The sequence below is a fragment of the Indicator indicator genome, chromosome 3 (assembly GCF_027791375.1).
Source record: "Indicator indicator isolate 239-I01 chromosome 3, UM_Iind_1.1, whole genome shotgun sequence".
NCBI lineage: Eukaryota > Metazoa > Chordata > Aves > Piciformes > Indicatoridae > Indicator > Indicator indicator.
In genome coordinates, this window is record NC_072012.1 from 1,988,491 (window position 1) to 2,010,382 (window position 21,892).

The 21,892-nt window shown below is 45.6% G+C and overlaps 1 protein-coding gene across 2 annotated transcripts in view; it reads right to left on the bottom strand.

Annotated features, from left to right (window-relative positions):
• Positions 1–21,892, bottom strand: part of SYT1 (synaptotagmin 1) — a 179,833-nt gene that overhangs the window by 129,380 nt on the left and 28,561 nt on the right. For both annotated transcript variants that reach the window (XM_054399544.1, XM_054399543.1), the window contains exon 2: positions 2,129–2,313. In XM_054399544.1, the coding sequence (XP_054255519.1) occupies positions 2,129–2,313 (185 nt within the window). The remainder of the gene's footprint in view (positions 1–2,128; positions 2,314–21,892) is intronic.

Consider the following 21,892-nt stretch of genomic DNA (forward strand, 5'->3'; position numbering starts at 1 on the left):
CTATCCATCAAATGCAGGCAACCTATGAATGCTAAATCAAAGAGCTTAAAGAAAAGGAGTTGGTTCCACATTCATCACGTGGAAGAAACCAGCATGAAATCTTTTTTTCAAGGGAGAACTCAAAAAGTCTGCTCTGCTGTGTTTTGAGCTTGGTCTCGTTCATCTTTCTACTCTTGGAATAGCTGCATCTTGTTAGTTATTTTCTGTATTGATGAGGTTGCTTTCAGGTGTGAATTTGTCTCCTCTTGGTGTCATGCACTCCTGTACAGCAGTATGACACATGAAGCATCTTCTCTTCAAGTGGAACCAAGGCTGAAGCTGTGCACTAGAGCAATAGGTATGGATGCAAGGTGCTCCATGCATCTTCCTCTCTATGCATGACTCTGGTAGTCGTGATAAGGCAGTCTGGGATGGCTATTGCAGTTGAGTAGCACAAAAAGGAATAATAAGATAAGTGGATCTTCAGTTATTTCTTTCCACACTATCCATTGAGCAAGAACAACAAAAACTGTCCCCTTGCCTGATAATGAAAATTGGAAATAGCTTTGATAGTTCTGTACCTCTGAAGCACATCCATTATTTTCCTTCTCTTATCTGAGCTCCTTTCGGATTCCACTCATGTAATCTAATTGCAGCTAGACATCAGACTTGTAAGGCTTTCTCATCCATGCTGCTGATATCTCTTTTCCCCTATCACATGCCTGGAGAAGCAAGCTAACCTGTTTCAAGATGCTTAAAGCTGGCTGATGAGCCACACTGGTGGCTGCTCCATCACAGTACAGTGGCATCTTGCCACTTGTTCTGGACTGCTCCTTGAGCCTCTTGGCTACTGTGCCCCTGGCTGCTCTTCTTGCATCTTGCTGTTGATCAGCTGGTCCTAGCCTTTGAGTGTCCAGATTTAGCTTCAGCCCAGCTTTCTTCCACACTAGATCCCAACTTGTGGAGCTTTAGCCCAGTTTTCTTCCACACTAGATCCCAACTTGTGGAAGGAACTGCTCATTCCTGACCACGCTTTCCCCCTCTCTCTTTGGCTGGATAAGTGTTGCTGGCCTGCTGTGGCTCAACCTTAGCAGAGGTCTTGAGAGCAGAAGCTTGACTGTGCAATAGCTTTACAGTTATCTGTTCCCACTGAAGAGCTTTGGCAAAGCAGTTCTCTAACCTTCTTCAGCACTCCACGTGGAAAATGCAGCCCTTTGTCTTCTTAGCTTAGGAAATCTTTCAGTGCAGTGAAGACACATAGATACTTCACATTTATTTCACTATTCTGCTTATTCTCAACAGTTTGCTCCATCCTGCCCCTCCCTCACCCCATTTCCCCCCAGTTTTCCACCTTCATTCTTCTTCATTTTTTTCTTTTACAGTACTAAAATCCTGTTTAAAAAACCCAAAGCTTTATTTTCTTGCAATAACAAGTCCATAGTCCTGAGGAATAGGTCCTGCAACCTTGTTCTTCTAGTTTTCCTGCCCTTATGAAAATGGTGCTCCTCAAGGGGCATTATGCTGATCTTCTCCTCCAGGTTACCCAGGTGACTTACAGGTACAAGTACAGCTCCTTAACTTCAATCTCCTCCTATCCAGCACATGGTGTTGAATGCCTCTGTGGTCTTCCTTTTTGATTATTTTCCTTTTGTTTCTTGGTTTTTTGTTTTTTTTTTTTTTTTTTTTCCTTCTCTACTGTTGTTTCTTTCTCTGCTGGACTTTTGCTTTTGTGCAAAAAGAGATTTAGAGTTAAGAGCTACATTTTTTTTTGTCATGTAAGCTCAGAGATGCTGCTAGAAAGATATACAAACACTCTACTAGGTCCTGGTCACAGTCTGGAAAAAGGACCATGAAGGTTTTACACATTTACTTCATTTTCTGCCACAACTCTCAATAAACTTGGCCCTTCCAGATGAGTCACTGTATGCCAGCATTTATTTATTTTTTCTTCTGTAGAATAGGGAAATGGACTGCTCAGCAGTGGCACCACACCCTGATTCATCTTTTGTGATACCACCCAGAAGATGCTACCAATCATTCCCTCTTCACTGAGCTCCTACAGAGGCTACAAGCAGAACATTTTCTAGACACATCAAACAGAAACCTTCAAATGCAACCCAAGAGTACAAGAAAAGGAGAGGTACTTTACCTGATCTTTCATGGTTTTCCCTAAATCTTTAACATCTTTCATGTTAATAGCATTCTTCCCTCCCTTCTCCTTTCCCTTCTTCTTGTTCTTCTTTTTGAACAAGCATTTCTTACAGAGACAAAAGCAGCAGGTAAGAATTAATAGGACTGCAACTATGGCTATGGCTATTAAGGCCCAAGGTGGCACTGGAAGAGAAAAAGAAACACACAGAAAAAGAAGGTGGCAGACTGTTAGTAGGGTTAAAGATAGAAACAAGCACAGTTCTTTCACTGCTGAGCTTTATTTTTTTTTCCAACAGAAATACCTGAAACCATTTCCCAAATACCTGAAACCATTTCCCAAATACCCCAGCACCATTCATGTATTTCTCCCAACTGAGCATTTACACACACCATGCCAATTGAACACATCTGTTTGCATGCCTGGTGACACAGATCAAACTCCCTTGCAGCTATTTTGATTAATCAACCATCTGAAAACAATATGTCCACAGCATTTGCACTGTGCATATCTGCAAAGTGCCTGGCACATTCAGGCAATTACTTGCTCCTTTCTTTAATCATCTTCCCAACCCACCTGGCACTGCAGCTGAATTGACTGGAACTGATGGGGAATTTCCTTTCTCTGGAAGAGCATTCCATCCAAGCAGTCAGATTTAATGAGCAGCACTTCTCCTCTGCCCACTGCTACACTTGGCAGACTCCTCACAAACAGATGCAGGTCAAGGTCACCAGTAAAGACTGACCAAGAGCAGAGGACTACCCAATCCAAGGGAGCTTGCTCTGTTCATCATCATGCCCTAAAGCAGGCATAGCTGCATTCTTACCTATACTTTCCTAGATCCTATTTATTCATTCAGTTCAGGATGCTGGATGTGGCTAAAGCATGAATAAATACCAGAGAACACTTACTGTGATAAAATGGTCTTGTTAAAGACCAGTGGGTTTGGTAAAAAAAGGATACCCATGAAACACAAGGACTCCAGAAGGGAATTATCTTAATATAAATCAGCTTTAATGATCACTGTTTCCAACATCTAAGCAGAACACCTTCCACCTTGCAAACTAGCATTTTCTAAATATCACAGAATCACAGAGTCACAGAAACATTCAGGTTGGAAAAGAGACTCAGGATCACCAAGGCCAACCCAGAACCCTACTCTACAAGGGTAAACCATAGCCCTAAGGACCACAACCAAACCACCTTGAAACACAGCCAGGCCTGGGGACTCCCTGGGCAGCACATTCCAATGCCTGACCACTCTTTCCTTGAAAAAATGTTTCCTAATGTCCAGTCTAAACGTACCCAGTGGCAGCTTGAGGCCATTCCCTCTTGTTCTGTCACTAATTCCCTGTGAGAAGAGACCAGCAGCAGCCTCTCCACAAGGTCCTTTCAGGTAGCTGTAGGCAGCAATGAAGACTTACAATCTTGACATTCACTCTATCAATTCTGCAAGACCCAGTACATTACTTAAAGGTCTCCAGTATGATACAGAGGAAAACACAAGAATGAGTAAAATGTGACATGTTGATGTCAGTGAATCAAAAAAGGAGAGAAATAATTGCTTGAGGAAGCTAAGCAGAGTGCTAAGATTGGTCACAAAGATTTCTACTACAAAGTACCAGTTCAGGAAGAGGACAGAAAATGGACACTTTCCTGACTCTACAGTTCATGGCCACTTTTTCTACCTTTTATTTAAGTACCCATGGTTACAAAAATCATCACAGAATGCACATAGAAGGGACTTTAAAGGTCATCTAGTCCAATACCTCCTGCAACCAGCAAGGACATCCCCAAGTGGATCAGGTTGGAGAAGAGTTAAACAATAATTTCTGTGATACTTTTGTGCCTCCAAATGTTCATTAAATGCAGCTGTTATGAAAGGGAAGCTGTACCGTGTGTAAAACAAATGAGAACTGATTACTAAACAAATGAATGTTAAAAGATAAACAGTGAACAGATTAACAGCTGTTTATGGGTTGTATTTTACAGTTAGCAGTAGCAATTCTGCAGTTAGAGTTGCATTAGCTCTATCATAACTTAAAATCTCTATTTCATGCATTAATGATTTTGTTTCATAGAATCATAGAATTGTCAGGGTTGGAAGGGACCTCAAGGATCAGCCAGTTCCAACCCCCCTGCCATGGGCAGGGCACCTTACACTACAGCAGGTTGCTCACAGCCACATCCAGCCTGAGCTTCAAAACCTCCAGGGATGAGGCTTCCACCACCTCCCTGGGCAACCTCTTCCACTGTCTCACCACTCTCATGGTGAAGAACTTCTTCCTAACATCCAATCTGAATCTCCCCACTTCTAGTTTTGCTCCATTCCCTCCAGTCCTATCACTCCCTGACACCCTCAAAAGTCCTTCCCCAGCTTTCTTGTAGCCCCCTTCAGATCCTGGAAGGCCACAAGAAGGTCTCCTGGAAGCCTTCTCTTCTCCAGACTGAACAGCCCCAACTCTCTCAGTCTGTCTCCAGAGCAGAACAGCTCCAGCCCTCTGAGCACCCTCCTGGCCCTTCTCTGGACACCTTTCAGCACCTCCAGATCCTTCCTGTAACAGAAGGTCCAGAACTGGATGCAGTGCTCCAGGTGGGGTCTCAGCAGAGTGGAGCAGAGAGGGAGAATCCCCTCCCTGGCCCTGCTGGCCACACTTCTCTTGCTGCAGCCCAGGCTCTGCTTGGCTTTCTGGGCTGCAAGTGCACACTGGGAGCTCATCTTGAAAGCTGGTGTGGTACCACTGTGTAGCACAACTGACTCTTACAATTTTTTTTCATCCAGCACTGTCAAATGCCAAGCCATCACCTTTCACAGGCAGTGTGTGCTCTTCTCATATCCTCAACTTCACGTTTAATCTGTTCGATGCTTAGCATCTGAAATGGCATTTTCAGAACACTGTGCTTCTATCTGTGTTAAGCTACAGGAGTTATACTGCTAAGAACTGAATTCTGTGCCAATTTACTAGCTATTTATTTTGCTGCCTTGGTGGCGGTACTTGGAGCAGGATGGCAGCAAATATGGGGAGCAGTGGGAACATGGAATGGGGTTCTACCAGCAGGATGCCACTGAGGGAGGAAAGAGAGGAGGGACAGGAGAGACCAAATGAGCATAAGGTGGGAGAACAGAGTGTTAGGGGTTGAATTAGATCCTCCCAATGACTTTTTTTTTTTTTCAGAACTCTGCCACAGAGAGCAAATCTCACCACACTCAGAACTTGGAAGTAAAAATGGAATTGTATTTACAAAAGAAACTAAATAAAACAGTGTAAAAAGCAATAAACATGTACTGAGTATATTTATTTTTATATATGATACACATATATCTGATATATCTATATCTGATACATCTATATCTATATCTATATCTATATCTATATCTATATCTATATCTATATCTATATCTATATCTATATCTGTATTTATTTATCTATCTCTATCTCTCTATCTCTATCTCTATCTCTATCTCTATCTCTATCTCTATCTCTATCTCTATCTCTATCTCTATCTCTATCTCTATCTCTATCTCTATCTCTATCTCTATCTCTATCTCTATCTCTATCTCTATCTCTATCTCTATCTCTATCTCTATCTCTATCATCTCTATCTCTATCTCTATCTCTATCTCTATCTCTATCTCTATCTCTATCTCTATCATCTCTATCTCTATCTCTATCTCTATATCTCTATCTCTATCTCTATCTCTATCTCTATCTCTATCTCTATCTCTATCTCTATCATCTCTCTCTCTCTCTCTCTATCATCTCTCTCTCTCTCTCTCTCTCTCTCTCCCTTAACAACAGCACAGGACACCCCTGTACTTTTGATTCAGCTCCTTGTCCCCTCCTGGGGACAAAGGGCCCCAAGACAGCTATACAGACCACATGCTCCCTCTTGGCCCTCTCCCTCTACCTTTAGAGAAGTAAAACCAGAGAAGCCCAAGGTCAGAGAGAGGATAGCACAGCCCAAAAGCCAGAAGCAGAGCAAGCAGCCCAGAGCGAGCAGGCAAGGAAAACAAACTCTGCTGCAAGCTAGAAGGTTTTCAATACACCAATGGGATTATATTAACCTACCTATTATCACTCTGTATCCAATCCCTTCCATTATTTATCTATTACTCAAATGTCTCCGGAATTTTCCTGATCACAAGAAGTTTCTAAGCTAGGGACTCTAGGGTCTAGCCCAAACCACTATGCTGAGGAACTGAGGAGACAGAGAATGAGAGCATTGGTAGGATATGTACACATGCATCCTGCAGATGAAAAAGCTTCTGTGAGGAGTGAAGTCAGTTAATTGCCTTTGTGATGACTCTACTGTGTCAAGTGGTATCCTGGCACTGCTGCCTTGGCTCTCTGGAGCAGGAACAATGCAGTCTCCTAGTGGCTTGGGGAGAAGAGAAGCAGATACTTCATCTTCCTTAGGAGGAGAGCCTGAGGGAGCAGCTTAGAGAAGAGTAGACTAAGGAGTGACCTCATTGCTGGTGATAAAGATGTGCAGGGGGAGTGCCCAGCGGGTGGAGCCAGGCTCTGCTGGGGGATGCCCAATGCCAGCACAAGGGGCAGTGGTGGAAGCTGAGGCATAGGGAGTTTCATGGAAAGAGGAGGAAGAATTTTTTCCCTGTGAGGGTGACAGAACACTGGAAGGGGCTGCCCAGGGGGGTTGTGGATATCTCCTTCTCTGGAGATATCCAAGAGCTGCCTGGATGTGTTCCTGTGTGATCTGCTCTAGGTGCTCCTGCTCTGGCAGGGGGGTTGGACTGGGTGAGTTCTGGAGGTCCCTTCCAGCCCCTCACATTCTGTGATTGTGTGATTCTATATGCCCCACCTATTTGCAATTTAATTTAACCCAATAACTCTTGTGACGCAATGAAATGATAATCAAATTAATACCTGAGCCCTGATTTATCTCATCAAAGTAAATACACCTTGTAAATGAACAAAGCATAACATAAATACACTTTGTAAATGAACAAAGCATAATATAAATACACTTTGTAAATGAACAAAGCATAAGCAATGGAGGGAGGAAAAAAAAAAAAAAAGAGATAACCCAAAACCTGGACATTTCCAAAACAACTTCAATATTCACATTTTTAAAAGCAAAAAGGTATTACGGTATCACAGAACATTAGAGGTTGGAAGAGACCTCCAGAGATCATCCAATTCCCCTGCCAGAGCAGCATCACCCAGGGGAGTCTGCACAGGAATCCATCCAGGTGGGTTTTGAAAGTCACCCAGGGTGGTCCACACAGGAATGGAATTTTTTCCCCCCCCAGTAGAAGTCTATTTTCTTCTGTAAGGGAGATGGTTCATCTGAACATTGCCATGGGCAGAGATTGCCCAACTAGTTGATCTAAATGTTAGACTGAAGAGGAATGAAACCTGCACTTATCTTTGGCCTTGAAGTGATGTTTCTTTTATTTCAAAAGTTAAACAATTTTAAAAGTGAAATGGCTTTACATAATATGGACAAGGCTTTCCAAATTTACTGGACTTGGAAAGCTCCATATCTGTGCTCCTGAATTGATGACTATGCCAGAGCAGACTGAATTCTAGAAAAAGGTGTTTAAAAAATAATTTTCTATAAAATCATCTCCATGTGGACAGTTCAGAATGAAAAGGCTGAGTCACAACTCACTTCAGAAGAGTCAAGCCTACAACCTTTAATTTTTCACTCTTTGTACCAAATGTGAACAATATCTACAAAGTCCTTACCAACAGAATCACAGAACATTAAAGGTTGGAAGGGACCTCCAGAGATCATCCAGTCCAACCTCCCTGCCAGAGCAGGAGCACCCAGGGGAGTCTGCACAGGAATGCATCCAGGCGGGGTTGGAATGTCTCCAGAGAAGGAGACTCCACAACCTCTCTGGGCAGCCTGCTCCAGGGCTCTTGTCACACTCACTTTAAAGAAGTTTCTCCTCATGTTGAGCTGAAACCTTCTCCGTTCAAGTTTGACCGTGTTGTTCCTTGGCTTATTCCTGTGCACCACCCAAAAGAGCCTGGCCCCCTCTCCTTGACACCCACCCCTCAGCTCTTGAGAGACATTGATCAGATCCCCTCTCAGCCTTCTCTTCTCCAGACTAAACAGCCCCAGGGCTCTCAGGCTCTCTTCACAGGGGAGATGCTCAAGTCCCCTAAGCATCCTCCTGGCTCTCCCTTGGACTCTCTCCAGCAGGTCTCTGTCTCTCTTGACCTGGGGAGCCCCAAACTGGACACAGGATTGCAGCTGTGGTCTGAGCAGGGCAGAGCAGAGGGGGAGAAGAACTTCCCTAGCCCTGCTGGCCACACTTTTCTTTCTGCACTCCAGGCTGCCATTGTCTCTCTTGGTCACAAAAGCACATTGCTGTTCCATGCAGAACTTGCTGTCCACCAGCACTCCAAGGTCTTTCTCTGTGGAGCTGCTCTCCAGCAGGGCAGCCTCTAACCTGTCCTGGTGCCTGCTGTTATTCCTCCCCATATGCAGGACCCTGCACTTGTCCTTATTCATGAGGTTTGACTGCATCCAGCTCTCAGCCTGTGCAGCTCTGGTTGGATGGCAACACAGCCTGACACATGTCAGCCACCCCCACCCCCACTTCCCCCTGCCCAGTTTTGTATAAAGAGTTTATGAACTTCCTTGGTTTTGCACAGTGTCTCAGTTTGGAGCTTCATCCTGGATAATTCCAATTGGACTTCGTACATGCTTATGGAAGATTTCCAAAGAACTTAAGTTTTGCAGCGTTTAAATGGACAAGAAAGGGAATCTCCAGTGTGAAGACTACCTCCATCTACATGAAGCCATTCTGATCAGGTTCAGATGTGCACCTTGAAACCTCAGGAAGTCTTTGGACGTCATCATTGAACAAAAGACCTCTGTGCCAGACGAAGTAGAGTGGATGACAGGAAAATCACAGGACCTGACCAAGTGACCAAGGTGTCATGGACCCAGAAGCTTCTTGCACAACTTGTCTTATCCAGTGCCTGCACAAGGGGGTGCTTTGAAACAAGCAATACCTACCTATGTGATCAAGGAGAAACTATTTGTTTAAGGATAATTAATGTGTGGAAATTTCCTGGCATTTCAGTGCGATTTCCCCTTTTCTTATCCCTGCCCCTGTAGGGAAATACAGAGCACTCATTTTGAAGAAGCTGTCATGAACCACTACAAGATTTGGTGACTCTGCAAGACTCTCAGAGACAAATATATCTGAAGGGATAGTCAGTAAATAAGGTCTTGAATTCACCTCATTTACCCAAGCCAAACAGGGTATGCTCTAGGACTTCACTCAGAAATGCAGGAATGAAGCCTGTTTGTAAAAGGAGAGCGTGAAGAAGATGAAATGGCTTACTCCTGAGTAACAGCAGGGCACTGAAGAGACTGAGCTCCAAGACTGTGTTAATTGAGGCATCTTGTGTAGTCATTTTACATCCTTCATTCATGCTCTACATCCGTCAGACCTGGATGCAGCTAAAGGAGTTGTGACCTCTCATCCCTCTCTGTGGCTTCCTTCCACTCATGCCAGCCAGGCTTGTGTGCATCTCCTGGGTCATTTGATGCATTTGTAACATGTCACAAACACAGCAGCTGTGATGTACTTACATTATCATGTTAGTTTGACCTTAGGAGTGCATTTATGAGCTGTATCTCCAAGCCATGCCCATGAACCATGTTTGGGCTCACGTTATGCAGTGATCTGAAAGGGCAAGATGGACCAAATAGGAATACATGCTCCCAGAATTCACCTAAGAGTGCTTCAACTGCAAGAGGCACTTGGCCTGTGGAAGCAAACTTAAACCAGAGCATTGCCCTCACAAAATCTGCAGTGTGGGCTCCTCAGGATTGACTGCTTCACTCCAGTGATTTGCTCCTATCACACTGCATGTATCTTATGTCTCAACCTGTCATTAAATGTTGTTCCACTTCACAGAATCACAGAGCATTAGAGGTTGGAAGGGACCTCCAGACATCATCAGGTCCAACCCCCCTGACAGAGCAGGAGCACCCAGGGGAGTCTGCACAGGAATGCATCCAGGTGGGGTTTGAATGTCTCCAGAGAAGGAGACTCCACAACCTCTCTGGGCAGCCTGTTCCAGGGCTCTGTCACCCTCACTGTAAAGAAGTTTCTCCTCATGTTGAGCTGAAATCTTCTCTGGTCAAGTTTGTCTCCATTGTTCCTTGGTTTATCCCTGTGAACCACCCAAAAGAGCCTGGCCCCCTCCCCTTGACACCCACCCCTCAGCAATTGAGAGACATTGATCAGATCCCTCTCAGCCTTCTCTTCTCCAGACTAAACAGCCCCAGGGCTCTCAGTCTCTCTTCACAGGGCAGATGCTCAAGTCCCCTAAGCATCCTCCTGGCTCTCCCTTGGACTCTCTCCAGCAGGTCTCTGTCTCTCTGGAGCTGGGGAGCCCCAAACTGGACACAGGATTGCAGCTGTGGTCTGAGCAGGGCAGAGCAGAGGGGGAGCAGAACCTCCCTAGCCCTGCTGGCCACACTTTTCTTGCTGCCCCTCAGGATGCCATTGGCTCTCTTGGCCACAAGAGCACATTGCTGTCCCACACAGAGCTTGCTGTCCACTAGGACATAATATGCTAGATTCCAATGAGAGGATATATTACTGAGTTATTCCATTTACAAGCTACAAATTATGTCCCTAATACAAAGATATCCTTACAGAAAATGCTTGGAGAGGTACAGGCCTTGTGTCTAAAACAGACATTCCCCTTAGACAAGCTGAAATTACTGAATGGCTCCAAGGGTACTTGAGTCCAGAGCAAAGACACCAAGAGGGAAATTACAAAACGTGACAGCATCAATGTGCTGCAGTCTGTCAAAGAGAACAAAATCCTTCATTCCAGTAATTTCTTCTCTTTGTGTGCAGTGTCAGAGGAAACTTTATTACCTTAGAACCTGAAGAGAGAGAAGGAAGAACTGAAGAGAGCAGCTGAATTAAAAGGTGAAGATGTCCATATCAGCAATGCTGTCCACCAACACCTCCCAATTAAGCAAGGAAGCAGTCCCATTTAAACTGTGACAGCCAAGGACTATTAGGCCTATTAAATGACAGCAGCTTCCATATTGTTCTGCCAAGGAGGTTCATGGCATGTTGGAATTGATGAGCATTAATAATCAGTGTTTCAGAGAGGGTATGTAATACCTACCAGGAAGCTGCAAGTGTCAACTAGTTGTATGTGAAGTGCATTGCATTAATCTAAAGCTCTGGCAGCTTGAGGTGAGAGCTCTGGCACTTTTCATTTACTAAGCCCTAGTTTTCTATTAGCTTTTTGCACTTACAGCTTCTAATCAGGAATCAAACCCCATACATAGCTAGGATTCAGATCTTCTGTGTGGAAACTCCTCAGAAGCCAAGCTCTGGGAATCAATTTAACTTTCATTAGAAGTTACTTAAAGAAAATGTACTGGAAGTAAGAGCCTGGGTAATAGATAGCACTATTCACAGCAGAAGGAGTACAAGGTGATCAATGCAAAGAAAAGGAAATGCTGGCACATGGCAAAATGACTTCTAAAAAAGGAAGGTAAAACCTGCAAACACATGCTTACAAATGCTAATTATTTAAATCCTAGCCTTCAGGCTTATACAGCTACATTTCCACCTCAAACACTCTTATGTGTGCACTTGCAGCCCACAAAGCCAATTGAATCCTGGGCTGCAGCAGGAGAAGTGTGGCCAGCAAGGCCAGGGAGGGGATTCTCCCCGTCTGCTCCACTCTGCTGAGACCACACCTGGAGCTCTGTGTCCAATTCTGGAGCCTCTGTTCCAGGAAAGATCAGGAGGTGCTGGAAGGTGTCCAGAGAAAGACCACGAGGATGAACAGAGGGCTGGAGCTGCTCTGCTATGGAGACAGACTGAGAGAGTTGGGGCTGTTCAGTCTGGAGAAGAGAAGGCTCCCAGGAGACCTTCTGGTGGCCTTGCAGGATCTGAAGAGGGCTACAAGAAAGCTGGGGAGGGACTTTTGAGGGTGTCAGGGAGTGATAGGACTGGGGGGGATGGAGCAAAACTAGAAATGGGGAGATTCAGATTGGATGTTAGGAAGAAGTTCTTCAGCATGAAGGTGGTGAGACACTGGAAGAGGTTGCCCAGGGAGGTGGTGGAAGCCTCATCCCTGGAGGTTTTTGCAGCCAGGCTGGATGTGGCTGTGAGCAATCTGCTGTAGTGTGAGGTGTCCCTGCCCATGGCAGGGGGGTTGGAACTGGCTGATCCTTGAGGTCCCTTCCAACCCTGACAATTCTATGATCTCTTGCTCTAACAGTATGTTTGCAAAGTGCTGCTTTCCCTTTCTTATGTTTGCAACAGATTTTAATGTGGTTCAAGTAAATGCTGCTACCTTTGACCCATCACAAGAAGGAACCATTACTAAGTAAATTAACAAAGGCTCTCAAACTGACATTTCCCCTCCATTCCCTATTTCCTGAGCATGTGCAGCTGCACAAGGCTATCTCTTTGAACAGTTAATGCAAGTTACTGATGAGAGATGTGTTTGGACAGTGAAAACTCTCCACATGCAAAACAGCCTGTGAAAGAGCACTGATCAGATGGGCTTCACTCACTGACTGCACTCCTGGGCTATAACTTTTTTATTAGACATTATCATGCAACATTATGCAGACTTTGCATGACTGGATATTCCACTCTTTGCAAATAAACTGACATTCCATTTAGCAGCAATCCTAGATATGGCTACGAACACAGCCCAGGTGTTTGGGCTGCTTGAGAATCTGGTGTGCCTCCAGTATGCTGCTACACTTGGAAATCAAAATGCATAAAGTGACTAAAATATTTACCTGAAGGTGAACCCACACCTGATGTTGGAATTTGCAGGTCATTTGTGTCTGTTATCACAGAATCACAGAGTGTTAGGGGCTGGAAGGGACCTCCAGAGATCATCCAGTCCAACCCCCTGCCAGAGCAGGATCACCTAGAGCAGATCACACAGGAACACATCCAGGCAGCTCTTGAATGTCTCCACAGAGGGAGACTCCACAACCCCCCATGGCAGCCCCTTCCAGTCTTCTGTCACCTTCATAGGGAAAAAAATTCTTCCTCCTGTTTCCATGGAACTTCCTATGCCTCAACTTCCACCACTGCCCCTTGTGCTGGCATTGGGCATCACCCAGCAGAGCCTGGCTCCAGCCTCTGGGCACTCCCCCTGCACATCTTTAGCAACAGCAATGAGGTCACCTCTCAGGCTCCTCCTCTCCAAGCTCTCCTCAGCTCCCTTAGGCTCTCCTCAAAAGGAAGATGTTCCACTCCCTTAATGCCACTACTAATTCACCTTTTAGGGGTGCAGTAAGTTCTCTGTCATAGTAAAACACATCTACTCAACAGTGTATTTTGTAGAACAGAACTATTTCTGTCTCTGTTGCTATCTCTCTCTCTCCCTTGCAGTGTCTTTTGCTCTCTCTTTCCCCAACCTCCTCACTGCTCAGTCTCTTCTCAGCTTTTCCACCCTTCTCTTGAGACAAATGGGGGATGGAGTTAGACAAATTTCTAGGTGAGGCAGGCAGAGAAACACTGCTGAGATGTTTCCTACTTGCAGGAAGTAGCTCAGAGAAATCTGCAAAGGCCTTCCAGATCAATGGTTAGGTTTCACCTACATGAACTTGCCCATTGTTCCTACCTACCCTCAAATCCAAATTAAACAGAATATGAGCAAAAGAGAGTGGCCACAGATCCACCCATCTGCTGGTTGTGCCACTGCCAATTGGGGCTGCTCTCCGGGGCTCTGTTCACGGAATCACAGAGGCTGGAAAAGACCTCCAGCCCAACCACATCAGTTAAACCCTGCCACAAGTGCCACATCCAAACTTTTCTTAAAGACTTCCAGGGATGGTGACTTCACCACCTCCCTGGGCAGTCCATCCCAGTGCCTAATCAGCCTTGCTGTGAAGAAGTCCTTCCTAACATCCACCCTAAAACTCACAGCTTCATACCATGCCCTCTTGTCCTGGGAGCAGACCCCCACCTGACTACAACTTCATTTCAGGTAATTGTAGAGTGTGATAAGGTCCCCTCTAAGTCTCCTTTTCTTCAGGCTGAACACCCCCAGCTCCCTCAGCCTCTCCTCATCAGCCTTTCCCTCCAGCCCCCTCCCCAGTCTGGTTGCTCTCCTCTGGACCTGCTCCAGCACCTCAAGATCCCTCCTGAAGTGAAGGGACCCAGAGCTGCACACAGTGCTCAAGGTGAAGCCTTGAGTTCTGTTCAGCTGCTTCAGGTCCTTGCTGTGTCCTCTGTCCTCTGCCTGCCCTTCCTAGCAGCATCTGTGCTTCTGTTGGGTTGCCAGCTCTCCTCTCACAGCTCCCAGTCCTCCTGCCCCAAATACACATTCCTCCACCAAATGCAGACACTTCTTCCTTTGCTCTCTATGAAAGAATGGCATTCCCTGCTTGGTATACAATGGCCTGGAGGAAGAATCAGCAGCAGGGCTGCCATGCATTTACTGAGCAGTGACTGACAGGTTGGACTTGATGATCCTTGAGGTCTTTTCCAACCTTATTGATTCTGTGATCCTGTATGGTGCAAAAATACCTCTCCTCCCTGCTTTGCTTGGTAGAACTACAGCTATGGAGGGAGAAACAAAATGAAAGGAGAAAACCCCTTGCAAAAATCTTTTTTTTTTTCCCTTCTTTTTAGTTAGATACAGCCTGGGGGTGTTCAAGACCAGGCTGAGGCCTTGAGCAGCTGAGTTTAACTGAGAGGTGTCCCTGCCCATGATGTGGAGGTTGGAGTAGATGATCTCTAAGGTCTAACCTAAACCGTTCTATGAATCTATGATTCTCTGATTCCTGCTGCACAGTGTGTGCCCTGTGCAGTGCTGGCCAGCATGACAAATCCCCTGTCTGGCAAACCCCCTAAGGCACTTACTATAGAAAACAGTGGAGGGAAGGCAAAGACTTTGTTGAAAGAGGCTTTCTAATCAAGCAGATGATGTTTTTCAGACTGATGCTTGTTTTCAGTTCACAGATCTTCCTGTGTGATCTGCTCTGGGTGCTCCTGCTCTGGTAGGGGAGTTGGACTGGAGGAGCTTTGGAGGTCCCTTCCAGCCCCTGGCATTGTGTGATGCTGTGATGTCTGCTGCCATCAAGCATTTTAAACCAAAATAAATTAATTCAGGCTCTAGCTAATTGCCAGAGAAAGCACTGGGCACACTGAGCAGCTGGGAGAGGTGGAAGAAAGTTAGGGTCTCCAACCACACCTGGAAGCCAGGCAGGTTTGCTGAAGGCTTTCCAAAAACTCTATCAGCTGAGGCCAAATCCTTCCACAAGAAGGGACAAAACAACCCAGGGCCCCTAATATTTCACTCTGAGGAACAGATTTGCAGAAGCTTGAGATGACTGCTTTCCATCAGGTGGACAACTGTCTTTCACTTTTCCTCTGACATATACAATATGTTGCACTTCAAGCTTTAATTGAGAGCCTGAAGGAAAAAGAGAGAGAGGGAAAAAAAAAAAAAAGTTGTAGAACTCCCTCTGATTTGGAAGTGGAATTTCCAAAGGGACAAAGTACTCCACTCATATCAACCCAGGGTCTCAGAAATCAAGAGACTAAAATTCAAAAGTAATTAAATTGTTGGGGGAGGGAAAAAAAAAAAAGATGTCTATACATCTTTTGTTTTGTTTCCTACAGGAAGGCTGCAGAGAGACTGTTTGCAAAGGCCTGCAGGGACAGGACAAGGAACAATGGCTTCAAACTAGAGCAGAGCAGATTGAGATTGGATGTTAGGAACAGGTTCTGCACCATGAGGGTGGTGGAACACTGGAACAGATTGCCCAGGGAGGTGCTTGGGTCCCCATCCCTGAAGATATTGAAGATGAGGCTGGAGGAGGCCCTGGGCAGCCTGATCTAGTTGGGGATGTCCCTGCTGAGTGCAGAGGGGGCTGGACTGGATGAGCTTTGGAGGTCCCTTCCAATCCAGAGCATTCTGTGATTCTATGACTCATTCATGGTATGCAATGAACATTGGTTTAATTTTGTCTTCCCTCTCACTTTTTGACTGCTGTTTGTGTCACATTTTCAAGGTTTACCCTGCAAATATTATGGCCAGGCTTGTATCCCAGTTTTCAAAACACTAATTGTATTCCTTGCCTACCAGAATTAGTCATGCAGAGTTCATGTCCAATGTTAGAAATTCTAAAACTACATAAAACTCCGTTGCCAAGGAAGGAAAAAGCCCATTTGGCACATCATAAAATAAAATATTATGCAGGAGTAAAATTCTTTCAAACAAAACAAAACAAAAAAAACAAACACTGATTTGTGATTTCAACCAAGATGAAGTTATAGAAACTGTATCTGTAAGCCAATGGTCTGTTAAGATACACAAACTTAACACAGGATGCTATTGCACAGTGGATTGGGGTTTAAAGGACAGCAACCAAACACTGCTTCCCACTGCAAGTAACAAACTCCTTCCTGAGGTTTGGTTTTCATTCAGAAGGTCACAGATGAAAATGGCTCAAATATGGCATCAGTAGATCACACAGGCTCTTATAAAGGAGGTAGGTAACAAAATCTCAAGTGCAGAGATGCAGGCATTAACATATAGAGTATAAAAGCAGTTTGGTTAGCACCAGATAGAAGACACCATAGGAGCATTTAGAGGCTGCCCTGCTGGAAAGCAGCTCCATGGAGAAGGACCTTGGAGTGCTGGTGGGCAGCAAGTTCTGCATGGGACAGCAATGTGCTCTTGTGGCCAAGAGAGACAATGGCATCCTGGGGTGAAGCAATAAAGATGTGTCCAGCAGGGCTAGGGAGGTTCTTCTACCTCTCTACTCTGCCCTGCTGAGACCACAGCTGCAATCCTGTGTCCAGTTTTGGGCTCCCCAGCTCCAGAGAGACAGAGACCTGCTGGAGAGAGTCCAAGGGAGAGCCAGGAGGATGCTTAGGGGACTTGAGCATCTCCCCTGTGAAGAGAGCCTGAGAGCCCTGGGGCTGTTTAGTCTGGAGAAGAGAAGGCTGAGAGGGGATCTGATCAATGTCTCTCAAGAGCTGAGGCCTGGGTGTCAAGGGGAGGGGGCCAGGCTCTTTTGGGTGGTGCACAGGAATAAGCCAAGGAACAATGGTGACAAACTTGAACAGGGAAGGTTTCAGCTCAACATGAGGAGAAACTTCTTTATGGTAAGGGTGACAGAGCCCTGGAACAGGCTGCCCAGGGGGGTTGTGGAGTCTCCTTCTCTGGAGACTTTCCAAACCCACCTGGATGCAATCCTGTGCAGACTCCCCTGGGTGCTCCTGCTCTGGCAGGGGGGTTGGACCTGATGACCTCTTGAGGTCCCTTCCAACCTCTAATGTTCTGTGACTCTGTGATTTGTCCCCATTACTGAGTGGTGCAGTGCTCAGGGGACATCTGAGGGCTTCATCAGCTTTGAGCATGTTTCCAGAACCATAGGATATAGAATCAGTCAGGGTTGGAAGGGACCACAAGGATCATCCAGTTCCAACCCCCATGTGACATCTTTGCCAGCAACAAAGTTCACATCAGCTGCAGGTCCTAGGCACACATCCTGTAAAGTGGAGGCAGATAAGAGCTGGAGGATGCCATGCATGTGTGCAAAGCAAGGGCTCTAGATGCCCGAGGAGCAATTTCCACCTGAGATCCCACCACAGGAAGCACCTCTTGTGCCACCCTGGGGTGTGTGCATGCCGTGGGGCTTGCAGTACTAGAAAGGCAACACAGTCAGAAGGCAACCCTGCAGCACACTGAATCACCACTACCAACAGCCTTGTGTGACACCCCAGCCAAGCACACACCAGGGGTGCCCCAGATTGCAGTGTCAGGCCCCTCCAAGCTGTAATCTCTGCCACACACCTCACTGGCATGTCAGCTGCTGGAGCACCAGGTACCTCCTTCACTCTGATTCTTCCCAAGCAATAGGTCAGAGGATTACTTCTAGATTTTCTGCCTGGCTGTTTCCACACAAAACAGGGCTGCTGCTGAAGAAAGGACCAAAACATAGCACTTCCTACCCTGGTGTGGAGCAGTTGCTGTCAGCAGGGTAATTACTGCCCCACAGATATGCCACACTCTGAAAATGCTGCAGGCTTGCAGAGTGTTTGGGACCTGAAAACTTAATTTTCTTTATCACTATAGATCTGTAGCTCAAACCAAGAGACTTCAGTTACATTTGTCAGGATGTGCTGCTGTGGGGTATTGACCCTGGATGGATGCCAGGTGCCCACCAAGCTTGCTCTATCGTTTCTCCTCTCAGCTGGACAGGGGAGAGAAAATCCAATGGAAACTTCATGTGTTAAGGGCAGGGAGATCACTCACCAGTTACTGGCATGGACAAAACAGACCTGACTTGGGTAAATTAATATAGCTTAGTGTCAATCAAATCAGAGTAGAATAATGAGAAATAAACCTGAATCTTAAAAATACTTTATCCTACCCATTCCTTCCTTCCAACCTTAACTTTCCTCTTCATTTTCTCTACCTCCTTGCTCCCAGCAGCAGAGAGGGACAGGAATGAAAGTTGCAGTCAGCTCATCATATTGTCTCTGCTGATCTTTCTCCCATCCTCATGTTCTTTTCCTGCTCCAGCATGGGGTCCTTCCTATGGCAGACAGTTCTCCTAAACCTTCTCCTAAAGGAGTCCTTCCCATGGGCTCCAGTTCTGCATGAACTGCTCTAGTGAAGGCCACTCCCATGGGGTGCACTCCTTCAGAAACAGACTGCTCAGGCCTGAGAACCCCATGGAGTCCCAAGTCCTGCCAGTAAACCTGCTCAGCATGCAATTCTCTCTCCACAGCTTCACAGGTCCTTCCAGGAGCCTGTTCCAGTCTGGGCTTCTGACAGGGTCATATTCTTCTTCTGGCATCCACCTGTTTCAGGATGGGGTCTTCCAGGAGCTGCAGGTGGAAATCTGCTTCAGTGCCTGGAAAACCTCCTTCTTCTTCACTGATCTTGGTGTCTTCAAAGTTGTTTCTTTCACATATTCTCACTCCTCTCTCTGTCTACAGGTGTGAAGGGTTTTTACCCCCTTCTTCAGTATGCTATCCCAGAAGTACTACCACCAGTGACAGGCTCAGCTGGACATGGGGGAGCTTCTAGTAGCTACTCACTACACACCCCTGTAGCCCTCCTGTTACTAAAACCTTGCCATGAAAACCCAACACAGCTACTTTGATCTTTAAAAATTATCTTTGAGCTTTAAAAACTTTCTTTTCCCTGACTCCTGCCATTTATTATCCAGCCATGAATATCATAACCAGAAGCCATACACTCAAAGCACTGAGGAGGGAAAAGAACAGAGTAAATCAAATTTCCTCCAGCTACCTACACACCTACCTGATGAACCTAGCCACTGAATCAGCCCTGCTCTCCCATAGCCTTGCTGTCAGTTCCGATTTTCATTTCCCACCCTCATCAAAAAAATTACTTAGCAAGGTCTCACCAAAGTTTGCTCTCTTTCCATGTGAAAGAAGGCCCAATATATACAAATATTAAGCATTTCTACTTTTTAAATAACCAAAGCCCTTCTGTTCACAAAACATATGACACCATTTCCCTTAGGACTTCATCTTCTGCCACTATCCATTACACAGCCCAGCAGAGCCATGTTACTGACTTTGAACAGATGCTAAGCACCTTCATGTATCTGCTTTTTATCCAGCCCTTGACAAGGGACAAGGTCTGGGATGAACCTAATTTCCTCCCTCTCACAGGTAAGAGAAAGACAGGTTAAAGACTCACCTACAGCGTAAAATTCTATATTACATCTATCTATATCTATTTAGCTGTATCTATCTAAGCATAGAATGGTCCAGGCCAGAAGGGACCTCCAAAGCTCATCCAGTCCAACCACTCTGCACTCAGCAGGGACATCCCCGACTAGATCAGGCTGCCCAGGACCTTCTCCAGCCTCACCTTCAATAGCTCCAGGGAAGGAGCCTCAACCACCTCCCTGGGAAACCTGTGCCAATGTTCCACCATATTCATAGTGAAGAACTTGTTCCTCACATCCAATCTCAATCTGCTCTGCTCTACTTTGAAGCCATTGTCCCTCGTCCTGTCCCTGCAGGCCTTTGCAAACAGTCTCTCTCCAGCCTTCCTTTTGCCCAGGGAGGCGATGAGCTTTGGAGGTCCCTTCTGGCCTGGACCATCTCTGCTTCTCCCCACCAAGCCAAACATCACTGGCATGAAATGTGCACAGCAGCTTTTGCAGAAGTCTGCTCTGTTCCACCAGCACATGACTGTCCCTACAAAGATGTGCAGCAGAAGATACAAAGTTTTGTGAAATCTCTGTGTTGCTAAACACTTACATGGCTAACACAGGGGAAAAAAAATAAATCAATTTGATTACTCACTGACCATATGCAACTCAAGCCCCTTGAACACAATACTGTTTTCATCCCCTATTTAAAAAACCCAGCAGGATTTGACCTTTCCCTCTTTATGCATTCAGTTGCATTTTAAAAGACTGAAGCAAAGCATCTAAATAAGGGTTATGCCCTTGCCTAGTATTTCAGCCTCCTTCATTCTTCAAGAAGCTATTAAGGCTGCAACCCACATATCAGGAGAGGCCTTTGTAGGAAGAAATCTGTTTTGAAGGTACGGCTAAGGTTAATAGCCAGGCTGCTTTTCTTTCTCAGAGGCTCATTTAGCAGCACTATTATGATGAGCAGAGAATCACTTCAGTTTCAAAAGACCTTTAAGATGATAGAGTCCAGATCATCAAGGAGGATGATGATTGATGATTAACTTTTTGCCTTTTTACACAAAAAGCACCATTCCTGATTGGCTAACCATGGATGCTGTAATGGCCATTAACTTTGTTGCAGGAACCACTGCTGAAGTGGTAAATAGATTTGGGTTGCATTAGCTACTAGCCCAAAAGCATCATTTGACCTCATTATTAGATCTAATCAAATTTGGAGTTATGCTCCCTGAGAAAGGAGACTACCCCTTTTTCAGGACAAGAACTCTGAGGCTTTCTTCTGCTCTCTGCAAAAACAGAAGTTGAAATTGTGTTCCACTGAGGTAAGGGCACAACTCTCTGCAAAATGCTTTGCTCCACTATTTACAGCCAACTTTTAGCAGCTGCTCTAGATGGACTCATTTGATTATTGCTACTTTAACAACCACTGCAGCCCTTCATTGCTCAAAGTGCATCCCATTTATTAAAATAATTTAATTAAACTCTCTTCTTCTTGTAGGATTAATTTCATTGCTACTAATCAAATAGACAGAAACAAAAAAAAAAAAAAAGTCCATATCTTAAAATTAAAAGTACATGGCAGAGGTCTTTCTTCTGTCTCTATAATAAATACATTCCAATTTGAAGTGATTAACCCCAAAGTTGGCCAGAATACAGAAATAAAAAGGCAAATCACAGCCTGCGCTGCATCCAAAGCAGCATTGCCAGCAGAGCCAGAGAGGTGATTCTGCCACTTTGCTCTGCTCTGATGAGACTTCCCCTGGAGTACTGTGTGCAGCTCTGGAGCCCTCAACACAGGAAGGACATGGAGCTGATGGAGAGGGTCCAGAGGAGGGACATGAAAATGCTCAGGGGGTTGGAGCAGCTCTGCTATGAGGACAGGCTGAGGGAGCTGGGGGTGTTCAGCCTGGAGAAGAAGAGGCTCTGGGGAGACCTAAGAGCAGCCTGCCAGGACCTGAAGGGGGCTACAGGAGGGCTGCAGAGAGACTGTTTGCAAAGGCCTGCAGGGACAGGACGAGGGACAATGGCTTCAAAGTAGAGCAGAGCAGATTGAGATTGGATGTGAGGAACAAGTTCTTCACTATGAGGCTGGTGGAACACTGGCACAGG